The following is a 23,954-nucleotide window of genomic DNA, read 5'->3' as shown; positions in this document are numbered from 1 at the left end:
TTCCGCCTTCCGCCCTTTCCCAAAATGGCCGCAGCGGAAGTCTCTTGACTGCCTCAATGGCTGCTAGTGTCAACACGTTGCATTCTGGGAAATGTAGTTTTGTGGGGACTGTGGGCCACAACCTCCAAACATTTTTCGCCCCTTTGCGATGAAAGTGCTCAGTTTTGCTGATTGCCTTCAGCGCTGTTAAAATAGCGCCACGCCTGTAGAAATTAAAAGTCACCCTAAGAGGAGAGGGGCTGGGCTAAGGGATTTCCCCCTCCCTGCCCACCATTTCCCTCAGCCAGCCGATTTCCTGTGGGGGAGGGGAAGCAGCCACTGCATTGATCCTTCCCCGAGCTGTCTAAAGGCGCTTCTGCGGTGTCCCTCGGTGAGATCTCCGAGAAAAGGGGCAGGAGCAGCCGCCGCCAGGATGGTAAGTGCCTGCAGGGGCTCTTGTGTGGGTGTCTGAGAGCTGGGGGAGAGACGGCGGAAGCTGCGGAGTCACCCTGGCTGGATTGTTTACGCAGGCAGGGAGGCGCTAGGGGAGCGTGTACCCGCCAAACGCCCCCCTGCTCTGCGAGAGGGTCGGGCTTTGTCCCCCTGGCTCTAGGGCAGTGAGGGGGACCCTTCAGGGTGTCTGTCTGGGACATATGTAAACCCCCCGGCCTTCCTCTCAGAGAGAGCCAGCTGGGACAGGAAAGATTTTTAAAGCCCTCTCTGGAAACTCCCCCCCCCCCCCCGGCAAAATCTTTGCTTCCAAGAGCAGAGAATTGCTTAATAAAGCACCCCCAATTTAGTGTCCCTACTCCCTCCCAGACGGTTACAGGGTGGGGTATGGATGGCTTTTTAGAGTAGTAATATTTGGAGTAATCTTAAAGAGTTTGCAATCTGTGTGATCCTGGGCATTTCCTGGGAGGTGCTGACTCAGTGTTCTCCCCTCCCTTTGGTTTACAAGTGAGGATGCTACCCCACTGGATACCTAGGAATGATTCTCTCTCCGCGATGATGAAGACTTCAGCCTGTGTTTATCTATAGGCTATATGCACTGTCATCTCTTTAATCATTAAAATAAAAGTGCAAGGGTACAAAAATATCCTTCTGCCACACCTATGTTGAATATCTCTTGTCCTGTGCTGAAGAGTTAAAGAAATGACAATCACTTGTATTCCTTGTTCAATTTAAATTAATAGTTTGCACTGTACACTTGCTGTAGCACTGAACAAATAAATGGTTTTTAGGATGTGTATGCTTATTTCAAATTGAAGTCCATGTCTGTTCTACAGTTTGTAGAATCAATCTAAATTGATTGTGGTGATAAATTACAGATGAATTTTTCACTTTCTTATTTTGTGTTTCATTGGTACATACATATGTCTAAACCATATTTATATTAGGAAAAATAAGCACACAGCATTGGTTAAGATGACTGCAATGGAGAACAACCTCCTGAAAATCTTAGTCTGCTGGTGTCTTAGTAAAGTGGATCGATGTTTGCTAACACACTGTCATTTTTCATCCCCCAGTTTTCTTTTAATATGTTTGATCATCCAATCCCCCGGGTTTTCCAGAACCGCTTTTCAACCCAGTATCGTTGCTTCTCAGTATCCATGCTTGCAGGACCTAATGACAGGTCAGATGTGGAGAAAGGCGGGAAGAGTATGTGCATGTTTTATTTTGAATAATAGACTGATGAATGCTATATGTGAATGTTCAGTAGTATTGTTTATGGCAGGCAGTTGCAGAAACAGTATAAGGCCACAAACATAATAAGCATGGAAACATATTGATGGCTTTGTGACTTGAATTAAAGGGGCACTTGCAGGTTAAATAAATAATCTCTTCTCATGTTAATATCATTTAATTGATGTTGGAGTTCCTGATTTAACTCCATGTAAATTAAAGGCCCATTATTTTTAAAAACAAATGTTTTTAGTTGTCACTAATAAAAGAAGCCATTTAAGCAAATAAGATTTAAAAATCTGTTGTCTTTGCCATATATGTTTTTTGCTTCCTCTTTTGGCTTCACTCAGCTTCAATAAGGAGAATAGATTTGTCAGCTCCACTTTCAGGCTCCCATATGTTAGTCAAATGCTGTGTTTGAGTCGTCAGCACTTGGGTTGTTTAACCAAATAAAATTACTTTTGGGAAATATTTTTGTTAGTGTATAAGCTTTTGTAAAACTTTCTAACTTCTCCCATTTGCCCCACTCAGAATCTACATTTTGGATTAAAACTACCAGTTATTGTTTGTCTAGATTGATTCCAATAGAATTTGTAGCTCACAAAGTCGGAACCTGGGTAAAATGCTGTCTCCTAAGAAGGAATGATAAAACTGTACACTGCAGTTGCTTTCTGTAGCCATGCTATTCCTAATCTTATTGTAACTTTCTGATTAATTTCTGCAGTAATTATGCCACCATCTGCCTTGGATCAACTCAGTAAGTAATGTTTATTCTACTGTAAGAACGCTAGAAATATTGTGTTGTATGTCTGTGTAGGCAAACACCAAAAACTGCTTTATGTATCCATTAAGAAGATGTGATTTAAATCAAGATATACCAGGAAAATCCATATTGAGGGTAAAAATCATATGGGTTTTTTTAACATATTTTTTTTGTCAAAGGGTTTGGTGTTCCCTTATCTACACATAGTTCAAACGCTAGGCCGACAGTGTCAGCTTTCTAACAGCGGCTTGACACCATATCACACTTCCATTAATGAAATGAGCGTCCTTTTTTTTGCAAATAATTTGGTGTGTTTGCCAGGATATTGGCTCATTCTCTTGCTAATGTTCAGTCTCTGCAACTTTATAAATCTGCCATGAGCTTTATAACAAATTGTATCTTTTTCCCCTTCTGCCAGGTCGACTTAACATTACATACCCTATGTTGTTTAAGCTGACTAATAAAAATTCAGATCGAATGACGCATTGTGGTGTGCTAGAATTTGTGGCTGATGAAGGCATTTGTTACCTTCCACATTGGGTAAGTGGCCTTACACCAAACTGTCAGAATTTAAAGTATAGGATGAATGTGGTGTTGGTGAATATTACAGTAGAATATTTGCTGTAATTGCATTTCACTTGCACAGTCAACACCTTTTAGTGTTTCAGTCACAGCTAAAGCTTTCCTCTGAGTTAATCAAAGTAATTTGCTGCATGTACTACGTTGTTACTGAGACATAAAGGATCAAGAACTAGTTTTTTCCTGTAATTATACCCAATGCAAACCCACAGAATTCAGGGCAGAATATGACCCAATATATTTTACATATTCTCAAGGGAAATTCCATCTAAAAGTTACCTGTTTCTGTTGCATAGATACTGGTATAGTGTCCTGTCTTTGTCACCAATGATTTTTTACAGATGATGCAGAACTTGCTTCTGGAGGAAGGAGGCCTGGTGCAGGTAGAGAGTGTTAATCTTCAAGTGGCTACTTACTCAAAATTTCAACCACAAAGTCCAGATTTCCTTGACATCACCAATCCCAAAGCTGTGTATCCTTTCACTTCATCCCAGAGGAAGCAAAAGAAGGGGCTTTGGCACTAGCTTACCCTAAACAGGGGAGGAAAGGCTGGGGCAGCTTTTCAAGCATTGTTCATATACGTCCAATACCAGCTTACTGTTACTAGTGCCACCTCTGAAAGCTAAGAAGTAAGAGAATGGAATCTGGTAGGAGCCAGAGCAAGTGTGGAGAGATGTGAATTCCCTGCAAAAAGTGTAGCATTCTTCTAAATAAAGGCCTAATGAAATGGGCCAAATCCTGTAGTCCTTCCTCAGGCAAATATTCTTTGCACCAAAGAATAAAAGCCTAAAGTAGGGAATAAAGGATTTTTCCTTAAAATTACTTAATGAGAGCTGCTAGGTACTTGGCACATCTGAAAAATCAGGCCACTGGTTCAGGAGCCTAACTGTAGAAACTTTTTTTTTTTTAAATTCTTAGCTTTTATTTTCCAGACAGTCTGAATAGGTAAATTGTGGTCTGAAGCACATGCCTTGTTTTACTGTCTAGAGAACTTTATTGGGTTTCCCTAAGAACATCTATAAGGGATGTTGAATGCCTAATCCTTGTTAAACTGTCCATGGTACTTATATTTTAAGTCACATGTAAGACAGACCTGGAACCAGAAAATATGAACTTGTTGATGTATAACTTGAATATTGCACTGAAAACAACCATACAGTTCTTCTTAACATAATTCAAAGATTAGAAAATGCTTTGAGAAACTTTGCTTGTCTAACCACTGGGGATGTTATTGCCATCAACTACAATGAGAAGGTACGGTATCTAGTGTAAATAACACTATCTAACTAAACCTGTGTACAGTCCCAGGAAACATAAATCCTGACTCTGCATATGGTTTGCATGGAACCCTAAAAAGACATTTATAGAATCACATAATTTACAGATACTCACATTTGAGTGTCAGTAGTAGCTGAACACGGGACACGCCATGTGTTCAGCTTAAACCACTACCCTGGTCCATCCATTTTTCTGCACATATGCGTAAATGGACACTTTGGGAGCTAAATGTCAGGAGCAAATAGACCCAAACAGGAAAGACGTAAGAGTTCCGAAAACAGCCCCAGAGGGACTTTGGACATCTCAGGGAGGCAGGTTCATACGTGGGACCTTACCCAGGGCCTTGTGGACCCCATGGCAAGTGGGACCCAGATTTTCAGGAGCTACAAATGCAAAATTCTATAGTAGCTTCACCTACTTTTTTTTTTTTTTTTTTAAAGGTCTTTATTGAATTCTGAGAATGAATAATGCAATCCGTTCAGGAGCCTTGGTGCTGCTCTTAATATTAAATTCTGACTTCTGACACCTTTGACTACTGAACAACTTTTATATTTTCAAATTTTGCTTCTGGGCAAAATACTTATTTGCCAGGTTTCAGCTCAGTTTGGATAACTTGTGGGTAAATCATAATCCATTTCAGACAAAGGATTATTAGGAGCAAAAGGGCTTCTTATCAGCAGTAAAACTATAGAGGACCATTTTAACATAAATGAGTACAAGACAGTGCAGATATCCTACCTCACCTAACTTGGAGCTGTTTTTTTGGCAACTGGAAATTAGGAGATTCTGAGCCAGATAGCTCGCCTCTGGCCAAATAAATCCCTCCAGCTCTATTGAGGGGCAATGAAAATCTCTAATGTAGAAGAAGTCTTCCATTTTGAAATATAGTCATGATGGGGGCACCCAGAGGCCCTGATCTGATTGGAAGCCTTGTTGTGCTACATGATGTACAAAATTAGAGGTAGACACAGTCTCTGATCTGAAGAGCTTATGGTTCATTGAAATGAATGCTCTCTGATGTGAGAATTTTGCCCAAGTTTCTTTAATCATTAATTTGCACACTAAGAGGAACAGCTTTATATTATGCATGCTCCTGTTTCAGATCTACGAGCTTCGGGTAATGGAGACCAAACCTGATAAAGCTGTGTCCATCATAGAGTGTGATATGAATGTAAGTTGAAGTCTTTGTGGCAGGATCTTTATTTTCACTTAAATTATTCTTTTGAGAAGGGGCATCTGATCATGACAATGCTGCATTACAGAAATATAGCTATGCTGTGGGAAAGGTGAGCATTTTAGTAATACAGATCCTGTAACCATAAGTGAGTTGCAAGATGAAGGCCACAGGTCATATACTAGGGTTGCCAACTCTGCCTGAAGCTATTCCGGGAGATTCCTTCCCCTCCCCCCCCCCCATATGACATAATGTCAGGTTCTTAAAATATCCTATTAAAATTTCCTGGATTGCTTTCAATAATCACCAGGAGTCCAGCAATTCCAGGCCAATCCTGGAGGGTTGGCAACCCTATCATATGCCCGTAGGTGGCTGAAGTGCCTATAATTCTTGTAGAGCCTTATTTGCAAATTATTCTCTTGGGCATTTTGTTTTATGTACTTATGAAAGATGCAGGTCCATTTGACAGCCTGGAGACTGAAAAGTTAGAACAGCTGCAGCGTGATGTTCCATGCTGCCCTGCCAGTATATTACAACTATATGCTGGAGAAGCATCTTTTAGAGATGAGTCTCCCACATTCCAATTGTAACATTTTTGCTAATTGAGCTTTTTTAAAAGATCCATTCCCTCTAGTTCAGAATAGAATGGTCGAGTTTGTAGCGATTTTAGGGATGGCATATGGTGATGATTTAAAAAAAATGGCAGGTTTCAGAGTAACAGCCGTGTTAGTCTGTATTCGCAAAAAGAAAAGGAGTACTTGTGGCACCTTAGAGACTAACCAATTTATTTGAGCATGAGCTTTCGTGAGCTACAGCTCACTTCATCGGATGCATGCCGTGGAAACTGCAGCAGACTTTATATATACTCAGAGAATATGAAAAAATACCTCACTTTTGATCACTTTAGATAAGCTATTACCAGCTGGACAGTGGGGTGGGAGGAGGTATTTTTTCATATTCTCTGTGTGTATATATAAAGTGTGCTGCAGTTTCCACGGCATGCATCCGATGAAGTGAGCTGTAGCTCACGAAAGCTCATGCTCAAATAAATTGGTTAGTCTCTAAGGTGCCACAAGTACTCCTTTTCTTTTTTTATTAAAAAAAAATGTGGCTCTGTTTAAAAAAACAACAACAACAACAACGTTTCTTGCTATAAAAACAGGTGGATTTTGATGCACCTTTGGGATACAAAGAACCAGAAAGACACACACAACATGAGGAGAGCACAGTAAGTTAAGTTCATTCTTGTTCTCTACAGTGCATTCTCTCTAGTTGCCTTCTTTTCTTACTGTGGCTGTTATGGAGCAAAGATCACTAATGGACGCCTCTTTCTGAAAAGGTCTTGAGATCAGATAGTTCAGCCATACGTTTTATTTCCAAGATGCTCTTGCCTACACTTCTTTTCCTTCCTCACCCCACCCTATGGAGATTGTTCATGTAGAGCAACCTATTTCCAGGACAAAAACTTTGTCAAAAGAATTCATGTTCAGTGAGTTTATAAAATACCTGTAAAAGTTTCATTCTGTAGGAAATCCATGAAACAATTCATGTTAATTTTGCATAACAGAGCATGAATGTAATGAAACAGCTTGTTTCTCCTCTCCTTCCTAGGACGTTGAAGCAGACCACAGTGGCTATGTGAGCGACCTAGGATTTCGTGTAAGTATCTTCTTTCGGTCTGGTAGTGTTGTGGGCAAATCTATCAGCTGGGAAGGTGAAAACATATTCCCTGCAACTGCACAAATCCAGTTCCTTTGCTCAGGGCTTTTCTTTTACTTAGAAACAAAGATGCAAAGCAACCCAGTCTCGCCACCTCACAGAGGTTTGTCTTAGTCCTCGTCTCGCCTTTCCCAGCTGAGGCTTCCCCCAGCCAGCTCCTGCTTGCTGTAGGTGTTTCCTTCTCAGGACTTCCAGGTGTGACAGGCCCCTTTCCTGGGCTTGGGCTGTCCTTTCCTGAGGCTAGGCTGCCTCTATTTATAGCAGATGCTGCTTACAACATGTAATCACACAACAGCCTGGCCTTGGAACACTGAGATGTGCACCCTAGGACCAACACTAGAGTCCTGTGGTTTTCACAAATGTGAAATAACACCACAAAATAAAATGAAAACCTCATCCTGGAGCTGCTGTGCCTGTGGCTCCTCTCCCACAGGGCAGGGTCTGGTTCCATGCTCAGGTTTGGCCTGTTCACCCTTCCGTCATCATGTTATCCCCAGAGCGGGGAGCTGGGCCCAGCCCTGTGGGACGGGAGCCACTGCTGCAGGGTGAGTGCAAGGTGGGCTCGCTCTGCAACCCCCTGTCCCCGCCTCAGGACCTCCCAACCCCTTCAGGGGAAAACATGTAATCTCCCACTCCAGCGTGGATAAAACGAAATAATACAAACCTATTAAAAAAAAAATAAAACAAAACAAAACCTTAATGTATTTTAAAAAAGAAAAATCACAGGGTGCTAATCACCTTGTTACACCTCCCAAAAGAAGTGTATAAGATTCTGTGTAATAGGTTCTCCCTGCAAGGCATTTTCTCAGGAGCTTCTGATATATAAATACAGCAGTAACTTGTGTTCTGAATCCATAGTAAATATTACCACTCAAGACTCTGATGGCTTGTGCGTAATGGAAGTAACACTTAAGTATCTAACAGTACCTGAAGGAAGTGAATTTTGTTTATAAACTGTTACTGGGAGCACAAACAAGGCGTCCCCTCTGGACATTTGCTTAGCACTGGCACAGCTGTCCAAGAGGCTTGTATTATCAAGATTTAGATTTACTAAGATTTAGAGTAAAAGTTTCTTCTATTGTAAATGTCATAAAATGATGAACTGACTTGTGAAACAATCATGCTTGTGTAGTATTCATGTGTTTAGCCGTTCTGAGATGCAGCCACGTACATCTTTAAGCCAGTCTGACATTCCATCCAGTAGTGTGCAGGGATCTGTGTACATTGTACAACAGACCCCCATATATACTTTTACAGAGGTACTCTTGCAAATTACATGCAATTAATGGTGTGGGAGTAGTTCCAGTGTTCTAAGCTAGGGCACAAATCACAGCCCTAGGAAAAATCACTGCCCCTGGGCCTTCAGTCTCTGTCCCAGTCCAGTTGTCTAGACCCTGTACTATAGTCACTGTCCTTTCAGTCAAGGAAGACCAGAGGTAAATTCTTTCTTATAGCAAGAGCAGTTTAGGTTGGACATTAGGAAAAACTTCCTAACTGTCCAGAGTGGTTAAGCACTAGAATAAATTGCCCAGGGAGATTGTGGAATCTCCATCATTGGAGATTTTTAAGAGCAGGCTAGACAAACACCTGTCAGGGATGGTCTAGATAATACTTAGTCCTGACTTAAGTGCAGGGGACTGAATTAGAAGACCTCTTGAGGTCCCTTCCAGTCCTACGATTCTATAAGCAGTCAATGCTATTTGATTGGCAGGAGAGGTGCTGGCCAGTGATGGTGGGTGCTCTCTACTGTTCCTGAGGAGCCAAGAGATGGGAACTGAAATACCAGTCTAATCTCTTGCATGGCAGTGCAGAATACTAACACTAGTCCACTAGATCAGCACCAATCTTGAATCAGGCCCTGTGCCCATTTTAGCCTTTTTAAAAAACAAAAATACATGCTTGCAGTGCTCTTCTTTAACAAGAAGGTGGAACATGTAGAAATGACTTTCTGCTTTATACCTGTAGGCATTCTCTGGCTCTGGGAACAGGCTAGATGGCAAGAAGAAAGGTGTCGAGCCTAGTCCCTCGCCAATTAAACCAGGAGACATTCGAAGGTTAGCCCATTTCATTCAGATTTCTACAGGTGGAAGGTTAATGTTTGAACAAAATGAATCAGATGTGTTTGTCTGCTTCTGTAATATCAGTGAGAACCTGATTTCCCCAAATGTATTTAATATACGTTGCTTTGAGAGTGGTCAGATAATCACATGGACTCAGATCTGTAAAGGTATTTAGATGTTGCTGCTCTCAGCATTGCAATGAACGCCTAACTGACTAGGAGCCTATATTTCATTTTCAAAAGGCATTTAGGCACTTGAGTATAAATCCCATTAACTATCAGTATAAATACTTTTACAAAACTTGGCCATGGTCTTGTTTTGTTTCCTGACAGGATAACTGCAAAAGCATTTCTAAACAGGGCAGATTGATTTAACTCAAAGCAATGTAAATCACCAATTTTAATCAGGATTTAAATGAGCAAGCAGGAAACCTTGATTTAAATCATCAATTTTAATTGTTTGCATCTGTACTTTTAGTTATTTTCCTAAAGAAAAGTTGATTCTCATAGAATAGTAACCATTAAAACACATTGATTTGCAATTAAATATAGCCTTTACACTAAATTTGGTTCTTCTTGCTAACCAGGAAGCTATGGCTTAATTTACATTCAGATTCTTCATCTTTACAGTTTTTATTATTTTAGAAAACTGTGAATGATGCATTTCTTATGTACTAGATTTTTTTTTCCTTTTAATTTGTATCATGTTCTATTTGCATGGAAATTCAAACTCGATTAAAAATGCACAAAAACAGCATTTTAATTTTTTTATTAAAAAAATTACCTTAAAAGTGATGGATACATAAGAAGAAAGATTATCAGAAGGCTTATCAAAACATATTTTTCATTTAAAACTAATACATTTATTAACCAAAGAAAATATTGTATGTAGGTAAGGAATTGACATGCTTCTTTCTGGTCATATTTCCTTCAAAATGTTAGAACTAGTAGATCTTACTCTCTCTCACCTAATTTTATTCATAGATTGGAACACGAAAACAAGCTTTCTTGCTTTTCAACTCCCAATTCGTCTCTCAACTTTGAATGAACTGATGTGATTGAATTAGTTGAATAAACTGAAATTAAGAAAATATCCTCTTTGCACCTGCAGAACAGGCCAGTGCTGTCAAAAGCTGGTTTAGCACTTCAACAAACTCTGGTTCCAGATGCTTAGCCAGTGATTACCACCAACTCAGTGGTTTGACTTTCTTTAAAACTTGGCAACAAACGTGCTACTTAATATTATTTTTTGTATTTAATTTAAATTGTTTTAGTAGATTAAAGTTAATTTAGGCCTTATTCTATGTTATCAAATTTCAAAATTAGATTTATTTTTAAGCTGTATTTATTTTAAATAAAAAATATCCAATTGAAATTTTAAAAAATCAATTTCCCTCCACCCTGCTTCTGAATTAATACTCACTATAGTAATGGTCCTATGAAGATGTGTGCATCCAGCTTCTACCTTAGTTTTCCACATATGCTTGGACCAGTAAAATTTGATCCCTCTTGGAAAGTGCAGACATGATGCATGTACATGGCTGCAGACAACTTAACTAAAGTGAATCATCACAGATATTTCTTTACAACATTTGCTCAGCTCTAATAAATAAATCTTTGCGAGCACATCGGACTCAGACCATAATAATCCTAATGACAGCTCTTCAGAAGGAATGGTTAGGATGATACTCAAGAAAAACAAAACAAAAAACCAACAAAAACTGTAGAGAATAGTCCTGGCTATTGTTTGTCACATTTATTCCTATGACAAGAGTCTAAAGGTTTATTCAGTACCTCAATATCTCAATCTTCCTTTCCCAGAGGAATACCCAATTATGACTTCAAAATCGGTAGGATCACATTTATTAGAAATTCACGACCACTAGTCAAGAAAGTTGAAGAGGTGAGTAAACCTCTGTACCTTGCCATATTTGTAGAGAACTTAATACAGTGGAACTAACAGTTGTTGAAGGGGTCTGCATTGCTAGTGGGCCCCAACTCCAGCAAACCTGCTCAAATACTATGACTTGTTGACTGATTATGCAGACCCATCTTAGGTCAGAACAATTAAGAAAAAAAATATGCTAATTATAAGTGTTATAAATCACTGAAACCTAGTTTAAATAATTTTTTTAATGACATGAGCAAAGTTCCCTTCATAGAAGGCTTTTTTAGGGAATATTGTGGTCCTTGATGTGTGGCTTCAGATCAGCGTGTGATCACTTATCTCATGATAAATCTTCAACAGTGGGACTATTGTTGACTGCAGGGCCTTTTCTTCCACCATAGGGTGTAACTCCTATTCAAAGCAGTGGGAGTTTTGTCCCCTGTGGGGAAAATTGGGCCCCTGTTTGTAGCACAGTAACTATTGTGCAGTCAACCAGCTTTGCCACTAAAGGTCTGTATGTTAGCATTTTAGTGCGATGAGCCTTAATCTCTTTTATCTCTGAAATGGTGAATAACGGTGTGTGGGGGGTTACTGGCAGTAAAAATTAAGAGCTTCTTGCTGAGCATGATCAGATCCATTGTTTAGACTCCCTGGCTTTGCCAATTCACAGCCTGTGATTGCTCATGGAGACCTTAAATTTTAAAACTACTCAATGATATTGAATATTATCTACAGGACAGAAAGCTCTGATGTTCTTATGTTAGCTAACATAAAAAGGTTTGCCTTGTATAAGCTTGGAGGAGGAAATATAAAATGGAAGTGATGCAAAGGGATTTTGAATTAAATCTACAAAAGGTCACTGAAACACTAGCAACTTTTGGGGAAGGAACCTGTTTTCTGTGTAAATTTATGGATGTGAAATGTCAGTAGCCAGTGGAGTAGTGCTTTTATGATGGAATGTTGTCTGAAGCAGGTCTTCTCTTTGTTCAATAATAACAAAAGCTGAACCTAAACAAATCTCTTCTCCCTCCTACATCCAGGATGACTCTGGCAGCCGGTTCATTGCATTTTCAGGAGAAGGCCAGTCCCTGCGCAAGAAGGGAAGAAAACCATAAATTATGGAATCTTTTGGCCAATCGGGGAGAATAAAATAACATTGCAGCGCATTGGATCTTAGTTATTGGGTTTGAGAGGAGGGAGGCTATTGGTCATATATAACACATGGACACTTTGGTTTTGATTTTACTTTAAAGTGGAGTTAACAATTTAGGAATTCTTATTTTTCAATTGAAAACTAAGCTCCAGGAGCTTGCAGTGGTTATTTTGTTTGCTGGAAAGAGGGGAAGTTGTTAGAGAAACCTAAGAAACAAATCCACCAAGCTGTACCTTATTCAAAGGATCAATGTTTTTCTGCTGGCTCAATTCTGAAGACTAGATACTACTTTCTTTGATATCCCCCATGATGATGGTATCATGTTGCTCTGAGCTTGTTAATTTTCCTTGTACATTTGTTTACCACACTTTCAAACCACCTTTCCGGTGCCATGTTCTCCACAAACCAAGGCACGTGTTTAGGTGGCATAAGCCCTCCATGGAAGGACTTTATCTGATCTTTAGGTTGGTTTCTTACTTAACGCCTAAGAAAACAAGAAGTCCCAAGCTCTGACGGAGAACCAAATACTTTCCTTGTCAGTTGTAATTAAATATATGGCTTCATACCTTTCTAATAGTTAAGATACAATAGGTCAGCTTAATATCCAGCAATTACAAGTCAATCAGCAGCATAGATAGGGATGGTAAGGACATGACTTCTTGTGAGTTGTGCTGGATAACTGAGTACAAATGTCCAGCTCCCTCTTCTTTTAGAAGAGTGGTGTGTTTCCCACATCTGACACAGGGTCTTTAATCTTCTTTTCCTCTTCCTTTTACATTGACATGATCTAGTTTGTGCAGCCTCCCTAAAAATGACGTAACTTTTCTTTACTCAGCTATACCTCCTCCTCAAGCCTGGCTTAAGGCAGGGCTCAGGGGCTGTCCATGTTTGATTACTCGCAAATAAAGCAATAAACATTTTAAAAAATGCTACATCAGAAAAATCCACTGCATCCTGCCCATCTCTAAAGCCAAAACACTATTTCCCTACAATGTGACCTACACCAAGAGAAGGCTGATAGAAAAACATGCATTTTGAAGGCAACTGTGTTTTTACATAAAAACCCTTCCACATCTGCTGGCCTATGGGAGGTGGGCTACTACCTTTTATTGCTCCAGAAGTGAATCAAACAAGAATGGCATGATCATCTGCTATCTGCCAGAACTGACCATCTAGAAATATACAGTAGACAACAGTGAATGATCATTCATAGCTGTCTACAACAACTTCCTTAGTCACATAATAGAAATTGGATGGCTCTATTATGTCAAAAGCAAAACAACATTTATCTCCTCCTAGTGACTCTTACTTGATGAGTAAGAGTATTGGTACCCATAGCAATGGCTCTCATTTACACAGTTCAAGTCTGAAGTACCCTGGAGTACAGTGACAGCTGGAGTTGGGGGGGGATGTGTTTGCTTTCGGCTCATCTCTATCCACCATGTCTGTTGCATTTATAAGACTTCTCAAATCTCCTTAGTAAGGCAGTTTTACCCTTACCAAAGGTGACCATACAGTCAAAGGTTTGCAACTAGTGTGTGGTTCATGAGAAACTTCATTTTAATTATAGATTTTGCTAACATAATTTATAATTAAGCATATATAATAAACATTATAACAAGTTATTTTATTTCAACTAGAATTGCTTTGCAGTAGGTCTTTCCGTGTGAGGTGAATGTAACATCCCTGAGCAGCGGATGTTGAATGTGTGCACTGGGGAAAACAGGTGTCTGGGGTGGGGGGAGAAGGTAGCAGGGCCCTTCCCTATTATATAAAATCTGAAGAATTTTGTTGAAAAGAGCAATCATGCAATGAGCTGTATAACATTTATTTAATCTTCCCTGGTGTGAATAGAGCTATGTAGTCACGTGGGCCCTCTCATCTCTAGGGTTATTGCTCCTCATTGGTCTTGTGGCCAAAGCATTGTCCCCTATTTCTTAGTCTGAAGTCCTGTTGGAGATGACATCTCCTAACTGCTCTTCCTGTTTTTCTGTTTGGCAATACTGTTTCCCAAGCTGTGGAGGTGGGTCACTGGTACCTGTACTGCGACCTGTGCTGTTCAACATATTAATAAACGACCTGGAAACGGGAGTGAACAGTGAAGAGGAAAAGTTTGCAGATGACACAAAGTTATTCAAGACAGTAATATCCAAAGCTGACTGCAGAGCACTGCAGGGGATGTCACAAATGTGGGTGACTGGGCAATAAACTGGCCGATTAAATTCAATTTTGAGAAATGCAAGTAATGCACGTTGGGAAAAAATAATCCCAACTACACATACAAAATGATGTGTTCTAAATTAGCTGTTAACCACTCAAGAAAGAGATCTTGGAGTCACCATGGATAATGCTCTGAAAACTTCAGCTCAATGCATAGCAGCAGTCAAAGAGGCTAACAGAATGTTAGTAACTATCAGGAAAGGGATAGAAAAATAAGAGAAACGATCATCATGCCACTATATAATCCTTGGTGCACCCACACCTTGAATACCGTGTCCAGTTCTGGTGGTCTCATCTGAAAAAGAATATAGTGCAACTGGAAAACATTCAAAGCAGGGGGACGATGATGACGAAGAGTATGGAATGGTTTCCGTACGGGGAGAGACTAAAAACATTAGTCCTGTTCAGTTTAGAGAAGAGGCAACTAAAGAGGGATCTGATAGAGGTCTATAAAATGATGAAAGATGTAGAAAGTGGATAGAGACGTATTATTTTCCCTTTCCCACAACACAAAGAAACAAAACAGAGGGAGAGGGGCCTTCACTTGGTTAAATTGACCTGTGGAACTCACTGCCATGGTATATCCCAATGGCTAAAAGTATAGCTGGGTTCAGAAAAGAACTAGATAAGAAAACAGAGGATAGACTATTAGTCAAGATGGTCAGGGATGCAACACCATGCTTGAGGCAACCCTAAACCTCTGACTACAGAGACTGGGAGGGGGAAGCCAGGGGAACACTGCACTCTCTACACTCCCTTTGAAGCTCTGGTACTGGCCACTCTCAGAGACAGGATACCGAGATAGATCAACCATTGGTGTGACCCAGTATGGCAGTTCTGATGTTCCTATGGGAAAACCTGGGGTCAAAGAATTAATTGTGACTTCTGCATAACATCATTTAAGCCAACATGAGTACCCTCTTTTTGCACCATTAAATAACAAAACATGCAGCTGGAGCTAAATTCTGTGCATAGGGCATGGGGATTAATTAATATTCTAAATCCTTAATTTGGAAATGAAACCATGCACAAAGAAAATGACAATTTAAAATAATCTGCAAGTTATGGTTTACATTATACAATTATTGTCCAGACAAGACAGTAATTTTATTTGAGATAATGTTGAAATAAGGAACGGTACAGAGTTCAAGCATAGGAGTTTCTGGTCGTCAGGGGATAAGGTACAGATTATCGAGGGGTGCAAAATGCGATTTAGGAGCTGGTGGAGCAAGGATCACATAATAATCTGCAAATTCCCCGACTGGGGGAAAAGTTTAACCGGTCAGAGTACAGACATCGAGATATGGGATAAGTTATCCACACAACAGCTACATTCGGTATGCTGGGTATAGTGAGTGAATACGGGGGTGGGGATGGGTCTACCCTCATATGGTGGGGTTTAATGTTCAGCGGGTTTACGGTTCCAGTTCATACCGTCCGATGGGGAAGGCCTCTCAGTCTCTTTCCCACAGTGTGTGCACAGTGTCGTACCGGCTCACTCCTCCTGGTACCTGCGGGATCGGTAGACGCTAGGCACGACTCATGCGGCGCCTCATGGTCTCGGACACCATCCGATGGTCCAGGGACATCTATATCGAGCACATCACCGGCCACCGACAGTACCAGGAGGAGTGAGCCAGTACGACACTGTGCACACACTGTGGGAAAGAGACTGAGAGGCCTTCCCTACTAAACAACCCTGTCCAACCTGAAAGCAAGATGGGTCACAAAACACACCCACCCTTAAAAAGTTACTCAGCAGAACCCATCATATACAGAAAGGAAAAATAGCACGTCCCTCCCAGCACCATAAATGACAACTAAAAAGTTATACAAAACAAACACAAGCTTTCTCTCACGCACAACTTGTTCTGTTTTTTCACACCATTAGATAGCTTCACCGAAGTGAAGCCTCAAAAAATTAGATAGAAACTCATAAATGTTCCTCTCCACGGAAATCTTTAGTAAAAGGCGAAAGATTTATACGATCTGAAGAGAAACCAGAGTATACTCAACGCTTTGCAGAAGGGCTCCCAGGGCAACAGCAACACTTCACTACCTCACGGTGACTCTCCTGACGGCTGGCTAAACCCCCCGTTTTCACAGCCTGTTGCACGGGCCCGATTAAAGCGCGCGTTTGCTCCTCGGAACCAGGGTCCCTGCGAGCAAACCCAGCCCATGGATCAGGGACGCGGCTCAGGGTGCGCAATGCATCACGGGTATGAAAATTAGCATTCCCGGGTAGATCGGAGAGGGCGGGGGAGCCCCGGCCTCCGAGCTGCGGCTGCGGCCCCTGGAACGCGGCTGTGGGCGGGGCGCTGGCGCGCGGGCTCCCCGCAGCCCACGAGTTACCCGGAGCCACGCGCGAGACGCCCCCGGGCCGGGAGCCTGCGGGGGCAGGTGCGGTGCAGTCGGGCTCGGGGCGCGGGTCGCTCCCGTTTGCCCGCGGGAAAGGGCCGGTGCAAGGGCCGCGGAGCCGCCCCGGCCGAGCTGGTGGGGCCGGAGCGGCCACTGCCCGGAGTCTGCAGGGGCTCCCGCCCCGGGGCAGCAGAGAGCGGCCGGCTCCGCCCCAGCCTCCGCCGCCCCCTCTGCAGGCCGCGCCAGGAACAAGGGGGCTGTTACTCCTCTCGCATCTGCAGCCCACTGAAATGTTCACACGTGTTGGATCCTCGGGATACAGAGAACTGCACAGCACTGTGCTCCGAGAGACTCGGGGAAATGGTCTCTTGGGGCTGATGCTGGAGCCCTTACTCAGGTTAGTCAGTGAGCACTTCGTCTCGAATAGGGCTCCTCACGTAAGTGCTCACCAAAGTAACGGTTGCCCAGTGTGACCCCAGGGTTCTCAGACTCAGGACTGCAGTTATTGGGGCAGCAGATTATTAATTACTGTTATTTAATATTTTTAATATGGCAGCACCCAGAGGCTCCGATCAGGATCAGGGCCCCACTGCTCTGGGACTAGACAAAAAGGTAGAAAAGTTCCCTGCCCTGAAGAGCTTACAGTGAAAGAAGACAAGTGGTATACAAAGTGTGGAGAAAAGAGAGACAAAATGTTTTCAAAATCCCTATCAAATCCTCTCCTGGCTAAAAACTCAGTTATTGGTCGCACACCTGTGTATAAGAAGATTCACTTGAGTTGCGTGGTTGGAAAGCCCAAGTGGTTACACATCTGAGGTTAAACAGTAATTTGGTAATTTTATTGAAATCCAGAAAGAATCAAAATCTGTCCCTAATTGAGAGAGAGAGAGATGGGGAGTAATCTTCATTCTTGTGAGTTTTTCAGTAGCTATTACATTGATTTTATAATAGAATGGGCCAAATTCTCTCCTGGCATAAGAAAGGCAAAGCTCTGCTGGTGTAAATGGAATTACATGCATTTACACCAACAAAGAGTCTGGCCCCATGAGGCAAATGGTGCAAACTGAGTATCGCTTTACAGATTCCATCATGCTCATCGCAGCCAAACTTCAGTCTAACTAGGGCTCCACTGAAAACGTGCCACTGCACCTGCATGAAACAGAACTTATTCCTGGGGGAATTCTGTGCCAATAAATTAACAATTCTGCACCAAAGAGATAAAAATTCTGCACACAATATTTTCAAATTCTTCATATTTTAATTGTCAAAATTTGGACATTTATTTAAAAATACCTGTCAGCAAGTATGTCTGTAACAATACAGACAACCAAAAAGACTCAGAAAATATTTTTTGACAAATAGATTCCTTACTAGGCATATTAATACAGAACTCTGAGTAATAATTCCTTTAAACTCAATACAGAACCGTATTTCCCACACTCCTCAGAAGCAGTGCAAAGGCTTGGAGGAGTCAGGGGTAATAGAGGAGCTAAGGGAGAGGGAAGTAAATTGTTGGGAAGGAGACTGGGTGTGAACTTGGAGGATTGTTGGGTATGGGTGGAAAAAGTATGGAACAGGTTTTTTGGGGGGGTGGGGACGGATTGTTAGAGTGCTTCCCCCATGCAGACCCTGGCTGACCCCTAGTCTTTCCCATTGAGTCAGGCACATCTGCCCCTCTCCCCATATGTTCCTGTACCCCATGTGTCCTTGAACCCCCTGTCCACAAGTATCCCTCCACCCCCACTCAGACACCCACTACCCCTGGCCCCATGTGTCTGTGCCCATACCCAGCCACCTACGTAGCTCTGCACCCCTCCCCCATCACCGTGCGGCCCTGTGCCTCAACTCCTATTCAACCCCACCCCAGTCTGTCCTCCCCCACTAGCCCTTTTTGAGCCCCTGTCTGACACACACACACACACCCGAGCACCCCACGCTGCCTGTCTCCTGACCTGGCCTAACAGGCGATGTGAAGAAGCCAGGCTCTCTCTTCCTTAGCTGGCCCAGAGCTGCTGCTTTCTTTGATCGCCACAGCGCCCTCTCGTGGGCAAAAGGCAGAACTGCAGCAACATTTTGGCAGAAGCTTTTTTCTGTGCAAAAAAATTTAAAATATGCATGGTTCATTAATTATGCACACGCGCAGAATTCCCCCAGGAGTAAAAGATAAATGGAGTAACTCTGGGCCTTCACAAAGTTGCTACACTAGGCAAGTAGATGAGCTGCTATGGCTATCACTTTGGCAGAAATGGAAGGCTCTGCAATATCAGTGCTTCGGTTTGAATCCACCCACCAAGCTGTTTGCCCAGAATTTCTCAGTCATGAATTCTAGAACTAATGTCAGATATCTATAATGTACAATCTCATTCAAAAATAAATAGTTTTTGAGCAAGGCCTTTCAGCATCATCAGAGTTCTGCTACGTAACTTCCTAAAAACTCAGCTGTTAACAAGGGAAACCTTCAAGCACAAACTTAGTTCCTTTCATTTTCTGCACAGACAGTAAACCTCGTTAACTTATGATAAAACTCCTGAAATCATTCTATTTTTTTACATCAAAAAGCAGCCTCCTCAAAATAAGGCTTCATTTGTGTGTATGTTTACCTGCTTTAACCTGGCAAATAAGTTTCTTATTTCTTTTCCTAGTGAATAAATATTTAGTTAGTTTATTATAGGATTGCCTATGAGTGTTGTCTTCGGTCTGAGTTGCAATTTACCCGGGCGAGTGACCGGGAATGACCTGAATACTGTTGTGGTTTTTAGTGTAAGGCACCATCTATCACAAAGGCGAGCTCACCTGGCTGGCAAGATAGACCAGCATGCCCAAGGGGACTGTCTGTGACCCCAAGTTAAGGCTGTTTTAGTGTCTGAAGAGTTCACACTTGATACTTGACTGGTGAAATCTAAGTATAGAATATATAACCACCAGGAGCCCCGCTGTCTGCCAGCCCCAGGTGCCCGGGGCTCCTGCTCTCTGGGGCTGGGGCTGTCCTAGAAAGATAAGTTTCTAGCTTGCTCGGTTGCAGAGGAAATGTTTAAAATGGGACCTGAGAGCCCCTTAAAGGCTCAGAAACTGAAAGGGAAATAAAGAGAACCCACATGACATTAAAAAACAAAAATTCTCATTATTTTTAAGCCAATCCCATGATTTCCAGGAGTTTTACTCATGATTTCCAGTGGTGAGGGTTGGCAACACTGATAAGGATTATTATTTAGAATTTACATTACATTAGGTTTGAAAAAAACCTCATCGGGACTGGCACCCCTGGGAGCAGCATGACGCCTAGTACCTTCACTGGATTCTACAAACCAAGATACTGGGAGCATATGCTGGGTGGGGAGAAGTCTGTGTAACTCAGGCAGTCATTGATCTACCTAAGTCTTTCAATATTACAAAACACAAAATTAAAGAAAAAAGTCTCCCCCACAGACCCACAAGTCTGGAAAACATTAATTCCTCATATTGTCAAAAGCAATCACAGCAGAAAGTAAAACCCCAGCTTTTTAAACAATTCTCCAGTAAAACAAAGAAACTCACATATATAGACTCACAGAACACTACAAGAAACTTTAACTATATTTCATCATAAACAAACCAATGCATTTCAACTACTGTAAAGATCTACTTCAAAGAAGCCATACAACAACACAGTGAAACTCTTTCTATTTTTCTAACCAAAATATTCTCCCCAAAAGAGATACGCCATTCTTGGAAGTACTGCAATATCAGGTTGATGCACAGGGTGGACAGGGAAAGCTGCTCTTCTACCTCTCATATCAAATTTCATATACCGTTCTCAAATAAAGGATATAGCAGATATAACTTAGATAATGTTTTTACTTCACGGTCCAAGAGATACAGACAAGGTTTTCATCTCAGGGCCAAAAGACCAAAAACATCAAGACGATCACAGCATTTGATAGACCGAGGGTCTACTAACACTAGATCTGAGCTCCAAGGAGCTGAGAAGCTGACTGCAGAGCATTGCAGGGGATGTCACAAATGCGGGTGACTTGGCAATAAACTGGCTGATGAAATTCAGTTTTGAGAAATGCAAAGTCATGCACACTGGAAAAAAATAATCCCACCTACACATACAAAATGATGTGTTCTAAATTAGCTGTTAACCACTCAAGAAAGAGACCTTGGAGTCACCATGGATAATGCTCTGAAAACGTCAGCTCAATGCATAGCAGCAGTCAAAGAGGCTAACAGAATGTTAGTAACTATCAGTAAAGGGATAGGAAAATAAGAGAAACGATCATAATGCCACTATATAATCCTTGGTGCACCCATACCTTGAATACCGTGTCCAGTCCTGGTGGCCCCATCTGAAAAACAATATAGTAGCAGAGCAGGGGGACAATAATGACGAAGAGCATGGAATGGCTTCCGTATGAGGAAAGACTAAATACATTAGTCCTGTTCAGTTTAAGAGAAGAGGCAACTACAGAGGGATCTGATAGAGGTCTATAAAATGATGAAAGGTGTAGAAAAAGTGGATAGAGATGTAATATTTTCCCTTTCCCACAATACAAAGAAATAAAACAGAGGGAGAGGGACCTTCACTCGATTAAATTGACCTGTGGAACTCACTGCCATGGTATGTCCCGATGGCCAAAAGTATAGCTGGGTTCAGAAAAGAACTAGATAAGAAAATTGAGGATAGGCTATTAGCCAAGATGGTCAGGGATGCAACACCATGCTTGAGGCAACCCTAAACCTCTGACTACAGAGACTGGGAGGGGGAAGACAGGGGAACACTGCAACTGCCCTGTTCTCTACACTCCCTCTGAAGCTCTGGTATTGGCCACTCTCAGAGATAGGATACTGAGATAGATCAAAAAGAAAAGGAGGACTTGTGGCACCTTAGAGACTAACCAATTTATTTGAGCATGAGCTTTTGTGAGCTACAGCTCACTTCATCGGATGCAGCTCACGAAAGCTTATGCTCAAATAAATTGGCTAGTCTCTAAGGTGCCACAAGTACTCCTTTTCTTTTTGTGAATACAGACTAACACGGCTGTTACGCTGAAACCTGAGATAGATCAACTATTGGTGTGACCCAGTGTGGCAGTTCTGATGTTCCTATGGGAAAACCTGGGGTCAAAGAATTAATTGTGACTTCTGCATAACATCATTTAAGCCAACATGAGTACCCTCTTTTTGCACCATTAAATAACAAAACATGCAGCTGGAGCTAAATTCTGTGCATAGGGCATGGGGATTAATTAATATTCTAAATCCTTAATTTGGAAATGAAACCATGCACAAAGAAAATGACAATTTAAAATAATCTGCAAGTTATGATTTACATTATACAATTATTGTCCAGACAAGACAGTAATACTAAGCAACCCTGTCCAACCTGAAAGCAAGATGGGTCACAAAACACACCCACCCTTAAAAAGTTACTCAGCAAAACCCATCATATACAGAAAGGAAAAATAGCACGTCCCTCCCAACACCATAAATTACAACTAAAAAGTTATACAAAACAAACACAAGCTTTCTCTCACGCACAACTTGTTCTGTTTTTTCACACCATTAGATAGCTTCACCGAAGTGAAGCCTCAAAAAATTAGATAGAAACTCATAAATGTTCCTCTCCACGGAAATCTTTAGTAAAAGGCGAAAGATTTATACGATCTGAAGAGAAACCAGAGTATACTCAACGCTTTGCAGAAGGGCTCCCAGGGCAACAGCAACACTTCACTACCTCACGGTGACTCTCCTGACGGCTGGCTAAACCCCCCGTTTTCACAGCCTGTTGCACGGGCCCGATTAAAGCGCGCGTTTGCTCCTCGGAACCAGGGTCCCTGCGAGCAAACCCAGCCCATGGATCAGGGACGCGGCTCAGGGTGCGCAATGCATCACGGGTATGAAAATTAGCATTCCCGGGTAGATCGGAGAGGGCGGGGGAGCCCCGGCCTCCGAGCTGCGGCTGCGGCCCCTGGAACGCGGCTGTGGGCGGGGCGCTGGCGCGCGGGCTCCCCGCAGCCCACGAGTTACCCGGAGCCACGCGCGAGACGCCCCCGGGCCGGGAGCCTGCGGGGGCAGGTGCGGTGCAGTCGGGCTCGGGGCGCGGGTCGCTCCCGTTTGCCCGCGGGAAAGGGCCGGTGCAAGGGCCGCGGAGCCGCCCCGGCCGAGCTGGTGGGGCCGGAGCGGCCACTGCCCGGAGTCTGCAGGGGCTCCCGCCCCACTGCTCTGGGACTAGACAAAAAGGTAGAAAAGTTCCCTGCCCTGAAGAGCTTACAGTGAAAGAAGATAAGTGGTATACAAAGTGTGGGGAAAAGGGAAACAAAAATCTCTTCAAAATCCCCATAAAATCCTCTCCACTCAAGACTCTTCAAACCTGAGCATGAGGTTCATTGATCTCCAGCTAACTGAGGCACTAGATCAGCTTTGTGCTCTATCTCTCTCTTATGTGGTATGTAACAGAAGAGATAAAGACATACATTTTATGTTCAAAGGTCAAGGACCCATGGTGCTGCAGATTTGGGGTGTGTGTGTGTGTGGCAACCCCCACCCTTCCTTGATGACAAGAGACTGAAATTTCAAATGGGAGGAATTAAATTGGAATTCAAATTGTTGGAATTAAATTCATGTGCATCAGATTGCACCAGAGTTGCTACCTACCTCACTACTTAGCTCTATCTTGGTCTGGGTAATTAACATACTGCTAGAATTTTTTTTTGTAAGTGCGTTTTTCCAGGCCAGGGAAAATTTAAGGGGGGTGAGAAGACCACAGCCCCATTCCCTCAATTAAAAAAAAGCAGTACAACCAAAATACAGGATTTCAAACAGTAGCACTAAAGACCATATAGTTAATCCTGCAGGCCATTCCCTTTGAAGTTCCCCAGAGTAAAGGCAAGACATGTCTTTAGAGGCATGTCCTCTCCTACAGCTGAGGTCATATATTTTCATACCAGGCTTTCATAATGGGTAACACACTGGAGGAGAAGGGGAATTATAAAATAACTTTCATATTCAATTTATTTAAAAGCAGCAGATTAGATCCTGATGGAGCAGGGACTGTATAGACAAAAGTAGCAGCCTTTATACATGCAGCACTTGCTCACATACAACCTAGGAATTTAGCAT

The 23,954-nt window shown here is 42.2% G+C and overlaps 1 protein-coding gene across 2 annotated transcripts; it reads left to right on the top strand.

Annotated features, from left to right (window-relative positions):
* The first annotated feature begins 129 nt into the window (after positions 1-129).
* Positions 130-13,218, top strand: UFD1 (ubiquitin recognition factor in ER associated degradation 1). Of its 2 annotated transcripts, XM_084649609.1 has the most exons (12): positions 130-415; positions 1,506-1,638; positions 2,387-2,419; positions 2,844-2,965; positions 3,346-3,476; positions 4,186-4,258; positions 5,385-5,453; positions 6,619-6,684; positions 7,068-7,115; positions 9,141-9,229; positions 11,056-11,137; positions 12,163-13,218. In XM_084649609.1, the coding sequence occupies exons 1-12, from the start codon at positions 413-415 to the stop codon at positions 12,235-12,237; spliced, it is 924 nt and encodes a 307-aa protein (XP_084505735.1). In that variant the 5' UTR covers positions 130-412; the 3' UTR covers positions 12,238-13,218. The 2 variants fall into 2 exon arrangements, with proteins under 2 accessions (XP_084505735.1, XP_084505736.1); XM_084649610.1 differs by lacking the exon at positions 130-415 and having other exon boundaries at positions 1,506-1,612.
* Positions 13,219-23,954: the final 10,736 nt, after the last annotated feature.

The sequence above is a fragment of the Lepidochelys olivacea genome (genome assembly GCF_965140295.1).
Source record: "Lepidochelys olivacea isolate rLepOli2 genome assembly, chromosome: 15".
In the NCBI taxonomy this organism is placed as follows: Eukaryota; Metazoa; Chordata; order Testudines; family Cheloniidae; genus Lepidochelys; species Lepidochelys olivacea.
This window is presented reverse-complemented; position numbering and strand designations above follow the sequence as displayed.